A 22,472-nucleotide genomic window follows, 5' to 3' on the forward strand; every position below is an offset into this window, starting at 1 on the left:
AGGATGAATGTGACTATCAAATACAGCAAAAACAAAAAAAAACGAGACCCAGAAACGCCAGGAAAGAAGAGGACGTCTGCTCCATCGACACACGAGACAAGGTTCACCGGTCCGCATCCCCCGATCGTCCGGTCCGAGGGTCTACATCTCTTGCTCTCTCGCGCACGCAAAAACAACAAAAAAAGGACACAGACCGGAGAAAGAAAAAGATATGAATAGTCCATCGGGACAAAGGCCCATGAAGAAGAAGCATTAATGAAGCGAAAAAAACAAAGAACAAGAGGGGGAGGGGCAGAGTATGAAAAAAAGACGACAAGAAAAACCCAGAAAAACAACAAAAGAAAAAAAGACAATCGTTATAGCAGTAAGTGATGACGAGACGAGACAGCTAAACAAAAACAAAAAAGGACGAGTAAGAAGAAGAAAAAGGGCAAGATAAACAGCAGAAGACCGGATGGATGAACCCAAGAGGCAAAAAAAGAAGAAAGTGGAAAAGAATAAAAAGGCAAAAAAAGAAGAACCCCAAGACAATGAACAACTAGGACGAAGCCTCTCAAAACTCTGGCAGGCCAGACAGACACTTCCACAAACCCCAACGACAAACTCCCGGGCCAGAATGACGGAACAATTCAACGTGTCCGTTCTCGTTGAAAAGAATAAACAAGACCAGTCTAAACATCCTCTCTCTCAGACACTCTATCGCAAGCCCTCCCCTCTTCCCTCCGCTTAACCGCAGCACACCAGCCGAGCAAACTTCTTGAAGCCCGTCGGGGCCGGCTCGTCTGGTCTCTGCGCGCCGCCACCGCCCGCGCCGCCAACCGCCGCATCTTCCTGCGTCATGGGGGCCGGCTGCTGGGCCGACAGCGAGTTCATGCGCTGCTGCTGCGACTGCGGCTGTTGTTGCGACAGGTTCTGGGCGCTGTTCTGGAACTGTGCCTGGGTCGAGGCCGTGGGCGTGGCGACGTCGCGGAGCGCCCCAACTCCGCCGGCCCGTGACGAGTTAACCGCGCCGGGCGCGTTTTGCCGGTCGCGCTTGCTCGCAATCGGCTTGGCCGGCGACGGCGGAGGGGGCTGTGCCGCGTTTAAACGCGCGACGGTCAGGTTGTTTGCGTTGTTGGCCTGCATTTGCCGGTGGGCGTTGTGGTCGGCGGGCGGGCGGCTATGGTAGCCGTGCTGCTTGGTCGTGGGATCCCACACCTTGCCCTGGTTGCCCTGGACCATCCAGTCGTACACGTCGTCCTCAATTTCGCCGCGGTCCTGGAGCACCTTTGTGAAGAGCTCGCGCAGGTGGTCGTAGTCGGGGTTCTCCTCGAAGCCCAGGTTCCGCACGTACGTCACGTACTGGTTGAACTCGTCGGGGAAGCCGTCGCACAGGTCCTTGATCGCCGTCGTCTGTTTCTTTTCGCCAATCTTCTCGTACTTTTGTTTGTTAGTAGCCGCCTTCAGGCCCTGCCACGGGAGCCCACCACGGAGGAAGTACATGAACACGTGGCCCAGGGCCTCGAGATCATCACGTCGCGACTGCTCACGGCCTAGGTGAGTGTTGATGCTCATGTATCGGGCAGTGCCTGACAGCGACTTGCGCTCGCGGTAGGGAATGTGCTGCTTGGTCTTGGGGTCGCGGTACTGTTTGGCCATGCCGAAATCGACGACGTGGATGTAGTTGGCAGCCTTGGTGCCCGGGCGGCCAATCAGGAAGTTGTCGGGCTTGATATCGCGGTAGATGAGGTTCTTTTCGTGGATTGTCTGCACGCGGGATAGCATTTGCTTGGCAACCATGACGGTGGTCTTGATGCTGAATCTCCGGCCGCAGTGGTCGAACAGGTCTTCAAGGGAGGGCCCCAGAAGGTCGATAACCAGAATGTTGTGCAGACCCTCCTGACCAAAGTAGTAGACGTTGGGGATGCCCTCTGAAAGCAGAGCAGGGTTAGCATGGAGAACGCGTGTTTCGTAGAGATTTTGAGGAACATACTGCAGCCGACCATGATCTTGTAGGTGCGGTACTCATCGCGAAGCTGGGGTGCGTCGCTCTTGCGTGGTTCCTGGACGTGGTGGTTAGTGTTAGGACTCGCTGACGTTGTAATCAAGGACAGTCTGCATATCGCGTCGGCACTCACAAACTTGATGGCAACCTGCTGGCTGTTCAAAAGGTTCGTTCCTTCAAAAATAACGCCGAAAGAACCCTCGCCAATCTTTTTACCAACGCGGTAGTGGACACCGACGACATTGGATGACGATGATGACATGTTGGCGGTGGTGTGTGTGTGAGCGAGAGTGTAGGGGATGGCGTTGGAGAGATTTGTGGGTGCTCGGGCGCGGTGGGTTTTGGCACAACCGAGGACGGTGCGTGGGTGTGGACTGGCGCTATCGCAGGACACAGGGAGCCGGCTGGACTAGAGTCTGATAGAGGCGCGTCAGGTCAGGTTAGCAGAGATTCTTGTGGCCGAGGCGTGGCGTGGCCGTTAGTGACGATGAGAAATGGGCGGGCGGCTGTAGAGATGGCCAGTCGCATTCCGCAGGGAAAAGGGAGACGACAGGGCGAATGCTGGGTTACGCCCTTGTCGACCAAGGGATGGAGAAGGCCCGGGGGAGCGATGCGAGATTTAGTGGCCAGGGCCGCGGGACAGGTTGCGAGGCCGGGCTGATGGAGGGAGAAGGGGAAGCAGAGGAGAGCGAGGCTGTTGGATCTGGGATTCACGGCGAGGGCAGCAGCGGATACGAGGCAGCCAAGAACAAGAACAGGAACCGCTTGGTTCGTGAGAGAGAAGAGACAGACAGCCAGACAGAGACAGCAAGCGAGACGGAGGGAGCACGAGCGCTCGCCCTGCAGGTTCTGATTGGCTGGCTGCACAGCCAGGGGTCATGCAGCATCCAACTCTGGCCACCTCTGGGCTGCCCGCGGCCTGGCGAGACTTCTTTTGCAGTGGCAGGACAAGGCGGACGGTGTGCGGGCTTTTCCAGCGGCCTCGGGTGCGGCCGGGCAGGCGGGGGATGGAGGGAGCTGGACGTACCGGTGCGGGTCGTAGACGGACCGGAGGCGGCGGTGTGAGTCACGATCGGGGAGCCAAAGGCCGGGTCGAGGCGGGCGTTGCTGAGGGGCTGGAGAGCAGAGGATTACGAGGCTTCTTTTGGGGGAGATCACGGACGGCGGGATGGAGCCACAAGAGCGAGCAGAGGAGCGTCGAGAACAGGAGCGGGCGAAACAAGCCAAGGAAAAAAAAAGAAAAATAAGAGAAAAAATTAGAAAATTAACGATGCTCTGGTCTCACGGCGGGAAGAGATCAGGACGGCCAAGACGACGCTGGTGCGGACAATAAAAACGAGCGCGCGACAAGAAGAAAGAAGAAAAAAAGAAGAGGAAGAGAGTAGCGGCGTGGGTGACGTTGAAGAGTCGAAGAGAGCAGAGAAAGGAAAAAGAAGAAAGAAAGGGATGACGGCCGCCATAGGCCCAGGGCACAATTATTGAATAAAAAAAGAATTCACAACAACGCCAGCGCCCAGGCGACGAGGCCCAGCCACAGGCACAGGCGAGCCTCCACGCGCTGCAGCGCTTTTCCAGGGCGCTGCTCCAGGGCTGGCCGCCCCGCGCTGGCAGTGCTAGGGCCACTAGAGAAGAGCCCTGAGACGGGGCGCTGGGGCCACTGACAGCTGGCTGGAGCCCTGAAGCCTGGATGCCAAAGGCCCCGGCTGCGGCAGCGGCAGAGGCTGCGGCAACGGCAACGCCCAGCTTGCACTGCTTTTGCCTGTGCGATTCTCCCAGGACAGTGGCCTGCCTGCTGGGGCTTGCCTGTCCGTATTTTGCTTTCCACCAACACAAAAGACACAAGGGCAACGCGCCTAGCCATCGTTCCCAGCTATGGCGAAAGAGAGGCCGAGAGGATTGCTGCCCCTAGACCCTGCCCCCAGACCCTGACACAGTGTCCACACCCAGCCACACGGCCGCCCCCATCGCCTATCCCAGGCACATGCGCACAGTGCGACACGCACTCGCGCACGCCAGTCAAAAAGAACAACACCACAGCAACAAGACGGCTGTTTTTTTCTTTCTTTTTTCTTTTTTCTTTTCTCGACTGCCAGGGGTTCGGGTTTTGACATGTTGCTTCGCTCCGTCGCTGTGGGGCCCTGAGAACGCAGTAAAGGGGGGGCTGGGGCTGCGAATTGATCGATTCTTTTTTTTTTTTTTGCTTTTTCCCCTTTCGCCACTCTCCGGACCGCACGAGACATTCGCTGCCAACAAAGCCCAGAGTCCATCTCTTTCCATCGCCCAGCCCATTGGCCCAACTGCAACTATCGCGACATCGCTCGCTGCTCTGCGACCCTAAGCCTCTCTCTCTCTCTTTCTCTCCCCTCCTCCCTCCCCCCTCTCCCCATCCCAGCCCAGTCCTCAACGCCAATCCTACACACCCAATACATCTAAACATAGCAAAGCCCCCCTTTCCCCATCTCCGTCTCCGTCTCTCTATCTGTGTCAGCGCGCCCATCAAAACGCCAGCACCACCACTCGCACCATCGCTTCTGTGCCTCAGCCGCTTATCTGTCTGGTCCTGTATCTGTCGCTATTTTCATGTTCTGCTCCCCCATTGTCGCTCCCCTGTCGCCGGTCCTCCGATGCCGTGCTCTAGGGTTACCCCAGGCTCTGTCCAACCCTAGTAACCCTATTCTCCGCAAGGCCACCCTCCATTCAATCCATCCGCCCACCCATATCTCGCTCGGTGCGCGCGATCGCGTCCAGCCTGGCCTCATATTGATCGAGGATCCAAGCCGACCTGCACGCCAAGCCAGCACCCGCCGAGAAAAAGCAAAAAAAAGAATTCACTCCCAGCACGGCCCGTCCATCCTCCATGCGCCAAAAAAAAGAATTCGTTCAGGAAAACACATGTACTAACACGCTAGCAACTAACTAGCTAGGCGCTCAGGAACAATGAAAACAATAAAAAAAGCCTGAAATCTCGTGGTTGTAACGAACCACAGACACCAACAACATACACACTCACAAAGACAAAAGACCGCAGCGTTGAATAACCCATTAATTTAACCTCTTGGAGAATGCACGATGGAAATAATAAAAAAAAGAGAGAGGGAAAAACCAAAGCTTGATGACAAAACAAAAGAAAAGACACAAGAGGCCCGCACGACCACACGGGCGATCCAAGCAAGCAGTAAGAAAGAATGACCGAAAAAACAAAAAAAAGAACACGAACAAAACTACAACAACAAAAGAACGTCCGAAAAGAGGATTGAAAAGACAAGAGAGAAGAAAGCCAAGAAAGAAAAAAAAAAGGTGCACGAGACTCTATACAACAAGAGTCGTTGGTGTGGGTGATGAAGAAACAGAAGAAAAACAATATGACAACGCTATTTCGTAAACACAACAAAAAAGAAACCTAATGAAAAAAGAATGCCACAAAGAGCGGCAGTATAAAGGAGTAACAAAGAAAAGAATGAAAAAAAACACAGCCTAGGTGAAAACCTCCCCATCCCCCACGTCTTCACGAGAGACTGTTGAACTTTGCGTTGCCGCCGTTCAGCCGGCGCGACGACCGCGTCGCGCGCATCGGCGTCTGCTGCGTGTCGGCGTCGGCCGGCTCGCCGGCTGGCGTGTCCTTGGCAAACGAGAACAGCTTGCGCGCGACGCCGGGCGTTGCGGTCGGCGCTGACGGCAGAGCCGGCATGGGTGTCGCCATGGGCAGCGGCAGCGCGGCCGTCACGTCAGTGCTGAGCATGGCCTGCTTGTCGGTGGCAATGGTGTGGGCCCAGTGCTCCAGGCGGTGCTTGTCCATGTATCCCTTGAGCACCGAGTCTTCCCATGCGGCGGCGCCCATGAGCTTGTCCTGGTAGGCCTGCTCCATGTCGGCGAAGCGGCGGTCTGTCGCGTCGGTGAAGACGCCGAGCACCTCCGAGGGCTTGAGGGGCCGGAAGGCGGCGTTGGAGTCTTGGTCTGAGAGACATGTTAGCTGCAACGAAACACTAGACAAGGCCATCCGGGGCGAGCACTTACAATTCAAGAGGCACTGTCGCGCAGTAGTAAAAAACTGAGTCTGCACGAGTGTCTGCATAACTTCCGAGTCATCGCGGCCCTGCGTGGCATTGATGATGGTCCAGTCGTCCGAGATCAAGCACCTTCTCCAGATCAGACGGACAGTCTTTTTGAGCTGCTCGCCGCTCAGTGACGACTCGGCGACCTGCAGTGCAAGGAAGAAGGGGAAAAAGTCAGCCAGCTCGTATCGACCGAGGGTCAAGAGGTCAATCATTGTCAAGGCGTCGAGGGCTTCGTGCTGGAGGAGGCGCTGCATGCCCGATTCAAAGACCTGCCGTGAGACCTTGTGCATGCTGGGAATCTTGACAGAGAAGATCTCCATAACCAGCTCCAGCTCGGCCGTCTCATCGAGGGCTTCGCGGACATTGGCATACACTACGCGGTACAGCGCATCCTGGATCTTGATGACGGAAAGCTGCTTGTCAACATCGGCCATGCGCTTTTCATCGCTGTTCTCAAAGTCAGGGAAGCCAAGTCTGGGTTGTGCCACAGCATTGTTGTTGCATTCGCTGGCCATGAGCGCAAGCTTGCCCAGACTGAGCTCAATCTTCTTGTTCCAGACCTGTTGTTCACGACTGGACCCGAGGTTAAGAAGAGTGTCGGCAGCGTGACTGAGATCCTTTTCGAGCTGCACATCATTGATCCACGAGATGCGCGCGAGTTCTCCACGGCCACGTAGGTAGCTAGTTTTGTAGGCCCTGTGATCACCGGAAAAGTCCAAAACACCTGAAACGCCATGATGTCTAAGTAAAACATCGTAAGCAGCGTAGGCGAACGGCTTGCCTAGTTCATTAAAGTAGCTTTCTAGGCGGCTCTCTTGCTCTTTGATGGCAAGCTTGATCCGGTCAACTTCGCCGGGTGACAATCGCTTGTCGAGTCTCAACTTCTCGCCAAGTGCATCAGCGTGTGTCACTAGGATCTCTGCAATAGCGTCCCAGCTTTCATGCTTCTTGGCCAAAGCCTCAGCCTCGTTCCAGAGCTCCAATTGTGATAGGGGCACGACCTTGTCAAACTTGTCAGACTCGTATTGCTTCTGGCATTGTTGTCCATAGGCAGAGTCACGGGGGATAGAGCTTTCTAGGGAATAGCGTGCTTGCTCCAAGGTCGACAGAAGGTAGCAATCGGTTAACCCAGAAAGGCCAGCGACGATCTGGGTTATGGCTTCGGCGTTGGGCTGGTTGCCTTTGCTCGGCTCCGCTTGTTTACTTAATACATCACTGTAAGACCTTATCCAGCGGTAGCACATCTCAAGGAGCTTCTTAAGTTGTGTGGAAACAAGCCGTTGGCCAGTCCAGGGCTCCGGGAGCTGTTCGTAGGAAGAGAGAACACCATGGTCGAGCTTCTCATCTGCCAAGCCATACTTTTCAAGGTTCTCCTGGCGGAACTTGTATGCTGCTGACAGTGACATGACGTACAAATCCATCGCATTGTGGATGCTTTCAGTGACCTGCGCCTCGTCAGCCATTTTATGTTTTGATACAACCTTGACCGATTCGCAGATCCATGCCATGAACAAGTCCATGCGCCAAACGTCATGAATGAACCAGTGACGGACAGCATCCAACTCGCCAATGGCCTTGTTCATATCCTTCTTCTGCTTTTCGTGAACAAAAAAGATGAGTCTGCGGATAAAGGTCTCCTCCTTGTTGGATGAAGGGTTCGCTGCCATGTATTGTTCATGGCGGGCCCAAAGGAGCGAAGCCACAAGCATTTTCTCGGCATCCCATAGGAGCTCCCAACGAGCGGACCGACTGAGAGTCACCTTGGTAGAGGCCAGATGTTTAATTAATCGATCAAGGGCATCCCGTCGGCTACTGAGGTTCTCCGCCATTCCTAGAGGCAATGTGCCCATGTGTGTGTTAGTCGAGCGAAGAATCTCCCCACTGAGCTTTACGGCCGCTGTAGTGAGCTCCTCGTTGGTGAACTGGGCTTCACGACGGCCATCAAAGACTAGAGGAGTGCCAGCCTTGGAGCCAAAGAAGACGGTCTGTTCCAACTTGCTCTTGGCGGTCACTTCGGGTGCCCTCTCGCTAGCAAACTTGTCAATGTCGTTGGTGGCAATACGGAGTAGACCAACGCCACGAACGAGGATCACAGTGGCGGGGTTTTTGGGCTTGGGATTTCTGTGCGCCCATATATCATCAAAGGGAACATTGTGAGTAGATGCAATCTCCTCAAAGCCCGAGCCCGTGATTTCTTGGCTTGCCTCGTCGCGAAGATCGATAGTGTCTTCAAACATATCGGGCAGAGCATGGGTGACTTCTTCTTGGAGCTGGGATTCAGGCGACTCTGGAGGGTGTGCAATGGATGCAACCACAACAGAGTGGTCGAAAACAGCAAAGGCGACCAGGGCAGGCCGGGGGAGGTACAGTCGTGGCCTTCTGGGTGTGTTGTCGGCGGCGCTGGCGACGGGCGTGGTGTATGAAGTAAGAGGTCGGAGCATGCCAACGTTGCACGATGTAGGCGTCATTATGACCTCGACAAGGCAGTAACGCGTAGTGTAACGCTTGGTGAGGCTTACAAGTAGGAGCAGGTGTTGTTCAAACGAACCATCAGATGTGAGGGCATCGCTCAGGCGACTCATGTCCATGTGCTTCGCGTCCAGGCCCTTGGGCACATAGGTAAAATCCACCAGGGCAAAAGACTCGTCGGGAAAGGCTTTGGTTTGGGGTATGGCGGTGTGCACGGAACGGAGAATAGTATCAAACAAGTCCACCTCGTTAAGTACCTCATTTTGTCCGCCGCGATGAAATCTCCAGGCGAGGAACTTGGCCTTTGAGGTAGCGGCAGTAATGTTGCGCTCACCAACGCGGGTGGTGCGCTCTGAATGGATCGCAGCAATATTACCCCGACCAGTATATTGACCCAGCGCGTTACGGATGCTGCCGAAAATGCCATGGGAGACAGGGGTGAGATTCGAATTTAAAAACTGAAACGCAATCGCTGGTCTCCCATGCGCGTCACGAACTGACATGTATCCAATGCGGCCACTGCTAAATGCGACGACGAATCCAGAGGGATCAGCACTGGTAAGCTGGATGGCAATCTCGCCACTGGACAGACCGCCAATGGTGTGCTCGACACCGTGGCGTTGTTGACGCATTAGATCCATGGTAGCGGCGCTGGAAATAGACTCCCAAAAGGTAATGCGGCCAGTGGTGGGCATGATGACTACAAGGCCAGGCTCGGGCGTGGAGGCAGAGGGAGCGACAAGGGAGCCCAGAGGCAGCGGATCAGATGGTTTGCCAGAGGCTTGTGGCAGGGTGAAGGTGAATGTTTCGGGAGAGGTGGCGGCTGAAGTGTACGGCCATACGAGGGCATGAGTGTGGTTTATGGACAAGCCATATCCAGTCGAGGAGTAGATGGCACCGCATTGGGCATCTAGTAGAGAGTGGCACGAGTTAGCTTGCATGCAATGGGGTGCCGGAGGGAAAGGGCCAATTGAAAAAAAAAAATGGATGATGGCTTACCAAAGGCCTCGGCGCGCATGCGATCGGGCAGAGCTGGAAGCTTGCTGACGGTAAACGCATTGTTGGTGACCTGGACAAAGGCGCAGAGTTAGCACGATGTGATGAGGGAAATGGGGCTGCAGGGCGGGACGTGGAAGTACCAATATGACGCTGCCATCGCCCTTGCTGACGCGCTCGCCAGTCTTGGGCTTTTTGGAGCGCATAGACAGCTCTCGGAGCGGTGTCTCGAGACTCATGCCCAGCTTCTCGAAGGCGGGCGACGGCGAGGCCTGGAGCATGGCGAGTTTGGCGGACTTTGCGTCGGCCATCTCGGGCGCGATGTCGAGTTTGGTTCTGGCGGCGGCGGTGGCATTAGGCGCGGCCTGTTCGGCCAGAGGCAGACGCTGACGCTTGGCCTTGGGCAGCGGCTCCGAGTCGTCGGCGGCCTTGGGTCTCTGGCGGCGGCGACGGCTGCGGGTTTGCATGCCCTGCTCGGCAGCAGAAGGGGAGAACATGATGGCGGCGGCGGGGATCGGGCGCGGATGCGGGCGGGATGAAAGAGGATGAGGCGGGCAAGTCGAGGCGGCGGGTGAAGCTCCCGCTGGGAGGAAGCTCGAGCTGGGGGAAATCAAAATAAGGCAGCAAAAGCAGCCACAAGACGGCGAATATTAGTACATTTGCATTAAATAAAGAGACGACGCGAAGCAGAGCCACAGAATCACGTGGCGGCGGGCGTTTTTTGATGAAGCCAAGCAGCAACGGCGGAAACGGAATCAGGCCGGGGCGTCACAGAAAGACGAAGAAAAACCAAAGCTGCCCGTTGTGTGCGTGATGGATGAGGATGGATGAGATTTGGTCTGATGGAACAAAAAAGACCAGCCGTCAACAAAAAATTCGCTTACTAGACAACGGGTCGCGGCAGCCCCACAAAAACACAAAAAGCGCTGAGGCGCCTGGAGACCCGCCTAGAAGCCGCTGTATGGCCGTCACGTGACGCTGTGGAATGCCCCAAGTCGACCAAGTTGAGCGCGATCTGGGGATGCCGTCCAGCTGGCTGTGCATTTTTGGAAATGCATGGCTACATTGCAGCGCGAGATGGCTGCGGGGAATTTGGCCCGACGCTACAGGCTGGAGGCTCGCGTCGTGTCGTATATGTGCATGGGTATTCTGCATGGTTGTTAGACGCGATCTAAAGATCCAGAAGCCTCTCTTAGGGTTACATGCATTAATGCCTCTAAACCCTCCCGCTAGGACAAGTGCGTGCATACTACATGTGGGAAATCAGATAAGAAAGTCGCCATCCTCTTCTAGGTCTGGGCCTACTTGTTGTTCGCTTTGGCCCCAAGAACACCAGAAATTGCCCGTGTTTACAGCCAGCCCGCAGCACTCCGACAACGGCTCTTGAACCATGTACCGGGCTTCTCGTGTCTCCGTGCTTGGGACCTCGGCCGGCAGGGCGGCATCTCGGCCTACGCGACCCTGCGGCCGCTACTCGACGTCAGTCCCAACCATTACGGATCCGCTGGTCAAATACCAATCCCTGATTTCTACGGGAGTCCTGGCCCCTGATGCTACGCAGCACCGCCTTGCACTACATCTCAGGGGAGTTTATTCACGGCTCAAAGACTATGTCCCGGCGCCCCAGTACCGGGACCGGCTCAACCGAGTCGCTAAGCTGGGCGCAACGCGTTCAGACCCAGACAATGGCGGCGACTTTTCAGACCAGCTCGCCGTGCGCGGACACCCCATCTGGGGCAACCCGCTCTTTAAGAAGCTCATGCGCTCTCCCCATGCCGACGACATGGCGCTGGTAAAGCTGCTGAGCAGCCACGAGCATGCCATGCAGATCGACTCGCCCAAGGGCCTCTTTGTGTCGGGCGAAGTAGGCACAGGGAAGTCTATGCTTCTCAATCTGCTCTCCGACGGCCTTCCGACTAGCCGCAAGAGGCGCTGGCACTTCAACACATTCATGCTCTACGTCTTCTCGCAGCTCGAGGCCTTCCGCAAGAGCAATCCGCATCTGGCGCCAAGTCGCGCGTCAGATGGCCAGTCGTCATATTCGCTGCTTTGGATGGCCCAAAAACTGGTTGAGGATTCGCCCATACTGTTTCTTGACGAATTCCAGATGCCAGATCGCGCTGCTAGCAAGATCCTGAGCCACCTGATGATTGCGTTTTTCCAGCTCGGTGGCGTCTTGGTGGCATCTTCAAACCGCATGCCGGAAGAGCTGCAAAGAGCCTCGGGCGTTGACTATGCACCCGCACCGTTTCGCGACATGGTCACCAAGTTCCTGTCGTTTGGCTTAAAGCAACAAAAGGGCGAGCTGCTTGGCGGCACTGGCGACTTCTCCGCCTTTGTGGAGGTGCTAAAGGCTCGCTGCGACTTTTGGAACATGGACGGGTCCAATGATTATAGACGGCGTGATTCCATAGACACTAGGAGCACTGAGTCGGCGCGCGAGAGTGCTGATGTAGCCGTGATGGGAGCCTTTTCTAGTGCCCAGCTAGACGATACAGGTTCCGTAGATGAGAGCGGCCCCGAGGAGACGCCTATACTACGACAACTCCCCAAGCATTATCTTCTGACGAGTGAAGGCTGCGTCAATCTCGCAGAATCGTCTTTTCTAGCGACAAGAGAAGACGGCAAAACAACCTGGAAAACAGAGATATTGTATGTCTACGGGCACGCCGTGAGAGTACCACAAGTACACGAGGGCGTCGCTGTGTTTGACTTTTGTGACTTGGTAGATTCAATGGGACCTGCAGACTACATAACACTGGCGTCGACCTATCACACCTTTGTGGTTGACAAAGTACCGGTCCTGACGCTGGCGCAGAAGAACGAAGCCCGGCGGTTTATAACCTTTCTCGATGCTCTATACGAAGCAGGGTGCAGACTGCGCATCAGAGCAGCGGCAGGGCCCGACGAGCTCTTCTTCCCCGAGTCGCGGCGCAAGAATGCGGGAGAAGGCCGGCCGTTGGGTTCGCAGACCGAGGAAGATGACGCTACGTACTCCGAAACCATTGCCGAGGTGTACCAGGACCAAGCAGCGCCGTTCCGGCCCAACGTCTCGTACTATGACACTCCGTCGGCAACATCACAGTACGACCCTGACCAGGACGCCGGGCGCGTCTCAGGGGCTTTGGGCTCCATCGACTACACTAAGACCGGCGCCTTTACGGGCGAAGACGAGCGCTTTGCATACAAGCGGGCGGCCAGCCGGCTCTGGGAGCTGTGCGGCCAGTCGTGGCATGCGCGGCCAGGCTCGTGGTGGAGTCCGTTGCCGAAAGAGGCGCGGCACTGGGAAGCTTCGCAGCCGTCGGTCCAGCGCAAGCTACAGAGTCCGAACGGCGTGGGTCTCTCAGAGCGCAGCGAAATCACCGTGGGCGCGAGGGTGGCTCTGGACGGACATGCGGGGCTGGGGCAGTTTGCCGGTGAGCGGGCCAAGGCGGCTCTGTAGAAAACTGAAGAAGAAGCCGAGGGATAGCCCAGACCCATACATAGTGTATATAGTGACGCAAGGGGGGAAGGGGGGAAGGGGGATGTAAATATAAAATTGGAAGACATGACCCGCTGGATCTTGGGTCGGCGGCCTTTTTTTCTTTTTTGGCATGTCGCGAGGTTTTTTTTTTTTTTTTTTTTTGGCTGACGCGTGAACGGTAGATGTCGGGAGCGGAGGAGATGATGTTAGTGCTAGCCTATAGCCTGGAGTTTAACTACAAGGAATGCCGAGGGAAATACAGAGGCGTCCACTGGGTCAGCAGGGAAGACCAGCCAGGGTCGCTGGAGATTACAGGGCAGTGCTGCGAACAGGCTCTATTTTACAGAAGCTCCCCACTGACTTACAGCGCCCCGGTCCCCAAAGGCCCTGGCGCCAGCTCCACTGCTAAAGGCGGGACAAGGATCCAAAGGCTAGAGTGGGGGTGTTTTGCGATGACTAAGCGACTTCCAGCCAATCATCGCGCACCCCGCCTGTCCGTGCCCAAAGTTTGTTTGTCAAATCCAGCGGCGAATAGCGTTTCGACTTGTCGATTCAGCACCAGGCGATCCTGATTCTTCCTCACTTTTTTTTTAACCGCCATTTAATTCCCAGCCTGCCTCATCGCCCGCTTGTCGCCGAGCCCTCGCCCGCCTCGCCTCGCCGCTCCGTATCACCGCCTACTGCCGGCCGGCCGCCCCGTTTACCCACCGCCGGTAATACTCCCGCCATCGCCCCCTCCACGCTGGCGACCGACTTCTCTCCCGCGAGCGCCCAGCCTCCGCCTGCCGCCCGCCCTCCACGGCCAGCCGCTCGCACAAGGACTATGAGTTTCTCTACCCTCGGGGAACTCAACCGCCATCTAGACACGCCCGCCCTCTTCCTCGCTCGTTGACGGCGAACGAGCTGCTGGAATCCCCAGCCCAGCGATGACTTCGACCCAAATGCAAATGAGCGTCTCTGGTCCCGCGCCAGTCGCCATGCCGCAGGTGGCGGTTTCTGACTCCGTCCACCACACCCTCATGCACCACACCAGCCGGCCCAACGGGCTCGGCTCGCAGTCGCCAGCGCACTTTGAGCCTGCTGCTGACGATGACGACGACGACGAGCAGGTGCCCATGGATATTGACTCCGACTCCTCAGACGATGTGGAGCCAGCGCGCCCTAATGCCTCTTCCGTCCTGCCCACCACGGCCTCCGCGTCCACATCTGGCTCTGGCTCTGGCTCTGCGTCTTCTAATCCCAGCAAGCCTGCGATTCCACAGCCGCCAGCTTTCCCCCCCCCTCCTCCTCCTCCTCCCCCACCGCCACAGTCGCCGCCACCGCCACCACCACCGCCGCCGCCGCCCGATGTCCCGATTCGGCCAGAGCTAGACGAACTTGACGTCAACTCCCCCTCACGCCAACCCGATTTGCGCGCCTCCACACCCGTGCGTACATCTTCGTCCAATGGCCAACTACCGGCTCCCAAAGCTTCTTCCGAGAACCCTCCTCGCACACCTCAGCCAGCCGAGCCAGTCGCAAAGAAAGACGAGCCGCAACCCTCTGCGCAGGCCGACATCAAGCCTACTGTTGAAAAAGCACAAGTTGGCGACATTACAGCCGAAGACGCTTCAAAATTAACCACTGACCATAATACGTCCACTGGTATGTCTCCCGCATTACACCGCCGGAAATCAACTGCTGCTGAACCGACGTCTAACCGTGTTGATGTTTTTGCCATTGTCGCTGTAGCTCCCACGCCATCCACGCCATTACCAGCCCCCGCTTCCGCCTCCACGGCTGCTGTCACCACCGCGGCCCCCGAAAATACAGACACCATTTCTTCAAAGCCATCGATGGACGGCGACGCCCCAGCCCTGGAAATGGCCGCGTCTACGACTGCCATGGAAATCGATGGCAATCCCCTGCTGGCTACCGCTGCTGTCCCGGGCTCGCTCGACATGATCGCCTTGTCCATCCCCCGCACTCCCGCAGCCTTTGCCCAGCACGCGGCCGTGTCCATGGGCGACATGATGAACCCCGCAATAGACATGGCCAGCTTGGGCACTAACCGCTCCCTTTTTCAAGCCCTCTTGTCTGCCAGTTCTGCTGGCCATTCACACGTGCCTAGCCACATGCGCACACACCCGCGGGGCACCCTGAACCCCTCTGCAACTGTCGTCCCCTCCGAGGTCAACTTCTCTACGCCCGATCTCGAACTTGGCTCGTCGTCAAACCACATTTCTCGCACGAAATCTCCTCCACCGCGGAACCCTCGCCGGGGCTTGGTTCGCACTGGCCTGGAATCATTTGCGCGTATTGAATTCGCAGACAGCACCTTTCAAATGACTACCTACTCCATCATCATTGGCCGTGACCAGCGAGCCTTGCGACAGGCAAGAAAAGACGAGACCCGTGCTCAGGAGCGTCAACGATTAAAAGACGACTACAGCCTACAGGGCCTCGATCCACCCTCTGAGATAATGGAAGATCGCAAGTTCAGCAAGTCTTACGTTAGTGAGGAGGGAGGCATGTTGGGACCTGAATCCGACGGCGATTCCAGCGACAGACCCCCGAAGCGCCGTAGACTTGCCGGGAGCGGAGGTCTGGCCACTGCTTCTGGTACTGCTAGCGGCTCGCCGGCCCCCGAAAACGATTCCAGCGGCAACATCATTTCTGATCGCCAGTACGTCTCGCATACGCCTGGCGCCGCCGCCGTTGACCTCGCCTCCTTGAGACCATCTCCAGACCATGTCCCATTTCTTGGTATCCATTCCCCCGGTCCCAACATTGCCATGAAAACCAAAGCGATTTCGCGCGAACATATGAAGATTCAGTTCAACAAAAAGGATCATGTCTTTGAGGCTATTCCTTTGCACAAAAATGGCTTCTTTTGCGAGGAGGTCCTCTACCGCGACGAAAAAGTGGTTCTTCGCAGTTACGACATGTTGCAGATCAAAGATGTTAGTTTCACATTTATCATTAATGGTGTTGAACAAGGCTGCACCGGTGCCGAGGATGTTGAAGACGAGCAGAGCCTCAAGAGAAGATATTCCGAGGGAGGTAAAGAAATGAGTCTAGACTTTGAAGCCAGCATGGCCAATGCCGCCGATTCAAGCGACCAGCTTTCTGATCTCTCTGACGTGCCGCTCGAACTGATGCAATCTGATGACGATGAGAAGCCCCAGCCCAAGCCACCGAAGCTGGCTGGTAAGGCGCCTGCGCGGAAGACTACTACATCCGAGTCGACTAATGCCGCACCAAAAGATAACACACAACACCATAACTCTGCTGATTCTCCGCCTGAACTTAGCCAGCAGCCACTCAAAAGACGAGGCCCTGGTCGACCTCCCAAGGATGGAATAATGTCTAAACGGGAGCATCGTGAGCGCAAAAAGATGCTTCAAGAGCAAGAGAGGCAGAAAAAGGTTGAGGAGGCTGAGGTTGAAGCCAAAGCACAGGCTGAGCTTCAAGCTGCTGAGCAGGCAAAAGCCCAAGCTGAAGCCAAGATCCAAGCTGAAGCTGAAGCCAAAGCCAGAGCTGAAGCCGAGGCCAAAGCCAAGATCAACGCGAAAGAAGTTGAGAGTCAACAGTCCAAGGCTAAAGTTGAACAACCTGTTTACCGGGCTCACTCTGAAGTTGCACCCCCGCCGGAACCTGACGACTCCCACATTCAGCTCCAGGCCCTTGTCGAAGCCGAGCCTGCTCTCCCTATCAAAGTTCCATCGACTCCGAAGCATACTGTTAAGCCTACAGCCAAGTCTCCAGCTGTGCCTGCGCCAGTACACACGCCACTCCTACTACCCATTCCGCCTACACAGACACCCAAGGCGACACCACCACCGAAGCAGCCACAATCATTCATTATTCCCTTGCCGAGCTTGCCAGCTGCTCCTCCTCCTACTCCTGTACAGCCAGTCCAAACAGACGCCAACCCCATATTACCTGTCGCTGCACCAACTGTTGTTGCTGCTGTGGCCCCTCTGGACCCTGTCCATTCTCTCCTTGCCACATCGCAGCTGGATGCTCTACAACTTCAGCAACAGCAACAATTACAACAGCTCCAAGCCCAACAGCTTCAGATCCAGCAGCAACAACAGCAACAGCTCCAAGAGCTCCAGGCTCAGCAACTTCAAGCCCAGCAACAACAACAGCAAAGTCAAATCCTCATGCCCCAGAGCTCACTTACTACAACACACGACTTGCTAGCTCTCCAGCAAGTACAGCAGCAACAGCAGCAGCAAGAGATGCACCAAATGGCTGTTGATCTTGCACACCTACGTCAGGCTGGTGCTCAAGTACCCGCCCATCAGCAACTTCAGCTACAGCATATGCAGCAATTGCAACAGTTACAGCAACAGCAGCAGCAGCAGCTACAGCAGCATATTTCAATGCCGGCAGAGCCCGAGAAGCGCAAAGTTGGAAGACCTCGGAAACACCCCCTTCCCGATCATCTTAATGATATGTCTGAGAAACGCAAGTATAAAAAGCGCAAGTCGCGTGACGAGGGCTTCTTCGAAGGCTCGGATGCTGAGCGCCGGGCGCGTGAAAAGAAGGAGAAGCGGTCCCGACCCAAGTCGCCTCCCCTTGAACTCAAGATCGAAGATTATACGCCTGAGCAACTACAAAAGCCTAATAAGAACTACAGTGTTCTCATTGATGAGACTCTCACGGCTGCGGGCCCCGATGGGCTCACCCTCAAGCAGATTTACAAACGCATCTCGATGAACTACCCATGGTTCTACTTCCACACTGAAACCAAGGGCTGGGAAAGTTCAGTGCGCCATAATCTGATTGGAAATGAAGCCTTCCGCAAAGATGAAGTCAGCAATACGTGGTCTCGTGTTCCTGGCGTCGAGCTTGATGCTGGCAAGAAGCGCAAGACTACATCTACCGACCAAGGTGCCTTTGGCGTCTACCAACAGCAACACTCTTACCAGATGCAATACCAGGCCGGGACACAGCAAGGCTTCCAGCAGACAACGCCAACTCAGGCGTTTGCTACGTCTGGGCCGCAGCAGATGAATCGCACCGCTCAGTTGTACAGTCAGGCCACTCCCGCGTTGGTTGCGGCTCAGGGACAAGCTGCCGTTGCTGGCAGCGCCGCACCTCAGGCACAATTCCAGACCAGTATTCTTGGCCGTGCTTCCGGTCCTTCTACCACTGTAGCACCACCCCAGGCTTCTTATACGTTTGCTACTTCTCGGCCTTGCCTGACTCACACTACCATTGCTCCGGGCACGGCAACCACAACTCTGGGAACCTCGACCATAGCATCGACTCTACACCGCACACCACAAGCTGCAGCCACAGCTCAAGCGACTATTCAACCCCGTCCGCAACAAGCACCGTCTCCGGCACCGGGCACTGTTCCTGGTACTCCTGCCTCTCAGACAGGCGGCTCGCAGCCTCGCTATGTGCTGCACCCTCGTCTTCTTGAAGCTATAGCAGTTCTCAAGCATGGCCTAGGACAAAACCTTGCTGATGCCCATGTCCAAAACGCCACAGACATTGTGAACGCGGCGGTAACGCGCTTCCTGGGAATCACGCCTACCGATACAGCTGTCATCAATGGGCCTATGGAACAGATTTGTATGCGCGGCTTCCTTGGTGTTGTCAATGGTGCCATTGGCACAGTTGACGCTGGTGCCAAGACCACGTATCCATCGCTGCCATCAGGGGCTGCCACACCTAGCAACATTGCTCTTGCGCAAACCTTTGGTCTCTCCGGTCGCACCATTATTGAACCGCACGCCTACTTGGCCATGGAAAACTTCCGCCAGAGCCTGCCCCGTTATCTCAGTTCCCTAGTTGAGGCCAATCGCATGGACGCTCTCGGTGTCTCAGTCATGATCCGCGTGCTAGGCCTCTCGCGCACGACTCTCCTCCGGCCTCGCGACGGCGTAGATGCTGCGACAGCCGCCGCGCAGGCGCAAACCGACGAGCAGCTAGAGGGCGGTCTAGTCAATTCGCTGCGCAGGGTCCTTGAAAGCATGTCTTTTGTTGTTCCCACACCTCCCGTGACCGGCAACACACCTGCTGCTACACCAGGCGCGAGCACGGCGCCAGGTCCACCTCCGGCAACGCAGGCATCCACGCCTGTTCCGCAGCAAGCTATTCCTGTCCAAGCCCCGCCGGCAACAACAGCAGTGCCACAGGTACAGGCGCAAGTCCCGGCTCCTGTGGCGGCTCCAGCTCCGGCGCAGCATATTGCGGCGCCCGTAGCTGTGCCTCAGCAAGCAATACAAGCCCCTACTCCTGTGACTGTTTCAGCTCCTCTACAGCCAACTGGGTTGACGGCTGCCCCGGTCACTGCTCCAGTCTCTGTTCCTGCACCGACTATAGCTACTTCTCTTCCAGCTCCTGTGGCGGTGTCTGCGCCCTTGCCTGTACCCTCTCTCGCACTCGTTGCTGCACCTGCTCCTGCGCCTATTCCTACGCCTATTCCTGCAGCCGTTTCTGCAGCCGTTGCTGTATCTACTCTGGCCTCTACATCCCAAGCAGTTCCCGCACCGGTAGCCACACCCAGCATTCCAGCCTCGGCACCTCAGACAGTCAGTGTGCAAGCACCCGCTACATTACCATCAGCCACCACACAACCTCCCGCACCACCTGTCCAACCAGCTATTAGCCTGCCGCAAGCTGCTGTAGTGCAAACTCAAGCAACACCTGTGCCTACGCCTGCCTCTGCATCAGTACATGTGCAGGCACATAGTCTTGCTGCGCAGGTTCAAAACACTTCTGCCGCAGCTGTGCAGCCTGTTGCTCAAGCTCCAGTTCCAGCAGTAACGAACCCAGTAGCATCCCAAGCTGTACCAAGCGCGCCCTCTGTTCCTGCGACTCTACCAGTTTCGGCTCCCGCTTCTTCAATTCCTATGCCCGCAGCGCCCGTAACTGCAGCACCTTCAAGTGTAGCGCCTGTGGCCCCAGTAGCCACCCCTTCCTCTGTTACTCCGGTAGCTGTGGCTTCAGAACTTCAGACCCAAGCGCAACCTCAGGCTTTCGCCCAGCCGCTACATCAGTCCCAGCCCATGTCTAACTCTTCTACCCCGCTCCCGTCTCCCAGTCCGGCCGCTCCGTTAACATCGACAGTAGTAGCACCAGCACCAGCACCAGCAGCCCCGGCACCTACACCTACATCTCTACCAACACTAGTACCAACGCCTACACCGGCAGCTATCCAAAGTTCAAATGTAGCGCAAAGCGTGTCTGCAACTCCTACCCCAGTAGCGGTGCCGTCTTCTATCCCTGCTCCCACGCCTTCTCCTGCTCCTGCTCCTACTACTGCTGCTATTGCTGCTTCTCCCGCTGTTGTTGCTCCTGTAGCCCTCCCAGTTGAGACAAAAGCCGAGACTGCGCCTGTCGTTCAAGCTGCTTCTGTGGCTCAAGCTACGCCTGTGGCTCCATCTGCGCCTGTACCTACCCCTCCTACAGCTCTTGCACAAGTAGCTCCTTCAGCAGGCTCATCTCTGACGAGCACACCGACGGTTCCTGGTGCATCAATTGCGGCTCCCGCATCAGCTATTGCGGTTCCTTCATACCCTCACACATCTACTCCGGCTGCAGCTCTGGCGTCTCTTGCTGCACCTCCTGCTCCTGTAGCCGCAGTAGCTGCTTCTGCTGTACCTATCTCGGTCGCTATATCGAGTTCTGCTCCAGCTCCGGCTCTGGCTTCAGCCCCAGGGCCTGCTATCTCCTCAGCACAAGTTCTCTCTACGCCCGCAAGAGCTCCGTCCGCTACTCCGGTACTAGGCGTTGTCGCCAGCACGGCGGCAGCTTCTGCGCCGGCAATCGCGCCCGTGTCTGTGTCTGTGTCTGTGGCTACACCCTCTCCGGCCCCAGCCTCCACGCCGGCCCCAGCATCCACACCGGCACCTCCCCCTTTGTAGAGACAGCTAGCACAGCACATGTCTGCTTTCCTACGCTCCACACATCCCTTTTCCTTTTATTCTCTTCCCAAAAACCGGCGTTTCCTCTTTGTTTTTTTTTCCAGCAGGTTCTTCGTTGCTAGCATGGTGACAGAGGGTTTCGTTTTTCTTTAGTTATTATTCCCTGGGACGGCCTTGTTTTTTTTTTTTGGTTTTTTAACTTTCGGTGTTGTTATTCTTAATTCTTCTTCTTCCATCTTCCATCTTCGTCATTCCATATTCTTCTTCTTTCTTTATTTTATTCGCCGCTGTGGGATCGTGATATCCTCCTTCTAGCCTTTCGCCCATGTTCTTTTTTCATCTTTTTTTTGACACTTATATCCTCGCCGCGGAAGCCAGTTTGATCTCAGGGCGTTCTACTGGACTCACACACTTTTTTTCTTGTTTCGTCCGTGAGCTTGTTCCCGGCCTAGTTTGATGTTTGCTCTGGTTTTTTTATGTTTGTGGTTGATATTTGGGACAGACAAATAGAGAGGGGGAAGAAAAGGAAGGGAAAGACAAAAAGAAAGCAGTCTGGGCAGTATGACGGGGGGGGGGGGGGGAGAGGAAGAGAGGGGCTGCTTTTTCGTTTCTTTTTTTTATTTTTATGGTGACGCTTGGAATGGTCTGTTTATTTTTTTATATCCTGGGTGGTTTTTTATTGTAATAAAGAAGGGAGCCATTGGGAAGTTGAAACTTTGGATGATTTTGCGTGTTGGAGACGTAGAAATAAGATGTGAATGGTTTATCAGATGGCAGGCAAATGACGGATTAGGCGCGCGTTAAAAAGGACGAAAAAAAAAAAAAAAAAAAGAGACAGAGCCTGCGATGATTGGGTGAGACACGCGAGAAAGAACGTGTTGGGCTGAATGTCTTGTTTCAGGAGCGGCTAAACAAAAAGGCAAGAACCAGGCTCAAAAACACCGTCACGGTCACGGAAACAGAAACAAGTGGCGGATTGGGAAGGCGCGATTGGTGCTGTGAAGGGTTTTTTTTTGTTTTCGTGCAGAGTAAGTGCCGTTTCTTCCGGGGGGAGGGGGGATGTCTTTGTTGTTTACTTTGGGACATAAAAAGCTTTTTTTTTCTCTGGGGGTTCTTTTTTTTTGCCTTGTGTTGTACGCGGTTGCCGAGAGACTCGGAGTATTTTCTTCCTTGTGATAATAGACTCACTCGTTACTACCATGAGATCTCCACTTCCACCAAGGATAAATTTCCTTCTTTTCTCTCGCCCGGTTGCCACGAGAAAGTAAATAAACGAGGCCACGGCGAGAAGAGAAGAAGGATAACAGGATCGTGAATCTTGTGAGTGGAATTCGTGACGCATTAGGGTTCACAGTGGACTTTTGGTTCCAGCCGTGTTCCTGGCCGGTTCGTGTTCTACGTGCCTGGACTCCCTTGAGGCGGCCAAATGCGTGCGGGGAGAGCATAAAAGAAAGGCCATGCGCTGGATAGAGCCTATATTCTATGGTGTGGCACCTGTACTTTAGCGTGGTTGCGTGTGGTGTAGCAGTTGGGTGGAACGGTGGAGAGAGAGTTACTGGTTGGACACCCGCCCGCGCCCCCCGTCCTCTTGTGTTCTTGTCCCAGGCGAGCGCGGACGGTTTCTTGGCCTGAACACG

General features: G+C 55.7%; 4 protein-coding genes across 4 annotated transcripts; 2 read left to right on the forward strand and 2 right to left on the reverse strand.

The window, feature by feature from the left end:
* Positions 1 to 726: 726 nt before the first annotated feature.
* BROUX77_007440 (uncharacterized protein) lies at positions 727 to 2,246 on the reverse strand (the record flags this gene model as incomplete). The annotated part of the gene is made up of 3 exons (XM_073752535.1): positions 727 to 1,910; positions 1,973 to 2,042; positions 2,118 to 2,246. 3 exons carry the CDS (start codon positions 2,244 to 2,246, stop codon positions 727 to 729), a joined length of 1,383 nt encoding a protein of 460 aa, XP_073601733.1.
* Positions 2,247 to 5,489: 3,243 nt separating this feature from the next.
* Positions 5,490 to 10,001, reverse strand: BROUX77_007441 (uncharacterized protein; the record flags this gene model as incomplete). The annotated part of the gene is made up of 4 exons (XM_073752536.1): positions 5,490 to 5,938; positions 5,999 to 9,418; positions 9,508 to 9,577; positions 9,648 to 10,001. 4 exons carry the CDS (start codon positions 9,999 to 10,001, stop codon positions 5,490 to 5,492), a joined length of 4,293 nt encoding a protein of 1,430 aa, XP_073601734.1.
* An 893-nt stretch (positions 10,002 to 10,894) lies between these two features.
* On the forward strand, positions 10,895 to 12,946 carry BROUX77_007442 (uncharacterized protein; the record flags this gene model as incomplete). The annotated part of the gene is made up of 1 exon (XM_073752537.1): positions 10,895 to 12,946. One exon carries the CDS (start codon positions 10,895 to 10,897, stop codon positions 12,944 to 12,946), a length of 2,052 nt encoding a protein of 683 aa, XP_073601735.1.
* Positions 12,947 to 13,893: 947 nt separating this feature from the next.
* BROUX77_007443 (uncharacterized protein) lies at positions 13,894 to 20,835 on the forward strand (the record flags this gene model as incomplete). The annotated part of the gene is made up of 2 exons (XM_073752538.1): positions 13,894 to 14,611; positions 14,699 to 20,835. The coding sequence occupies 2 exons, from the start codon at positions 13,894 to 13,896 to the stop codon at positions 20,833 to 20,835; spliced, it is 6,855 nt and encodes a 2,284-aa protein (XP_073601736.1).
* Between the last annotated feature and the right edge of the window lie 1,637 nt (positions 20,836 to 22,472).

This window comes from Berkeleyomyces rouxiae (genome assembly GCF_048999995.1).
Source record: "Berkeleyomyces rouxiae strain 22BRR77 chromosome Unknown BrBRR77_ptg000012l, whole genome shotgun sequence".
NCBI classification, from domain to species: Eukaryota; Fungi; Ascomycota; class Sordariomycetes; order Microascales; family Ceratocystidaceae; genus Berkeleyomyces; species Berkeleyomyces rouxiae.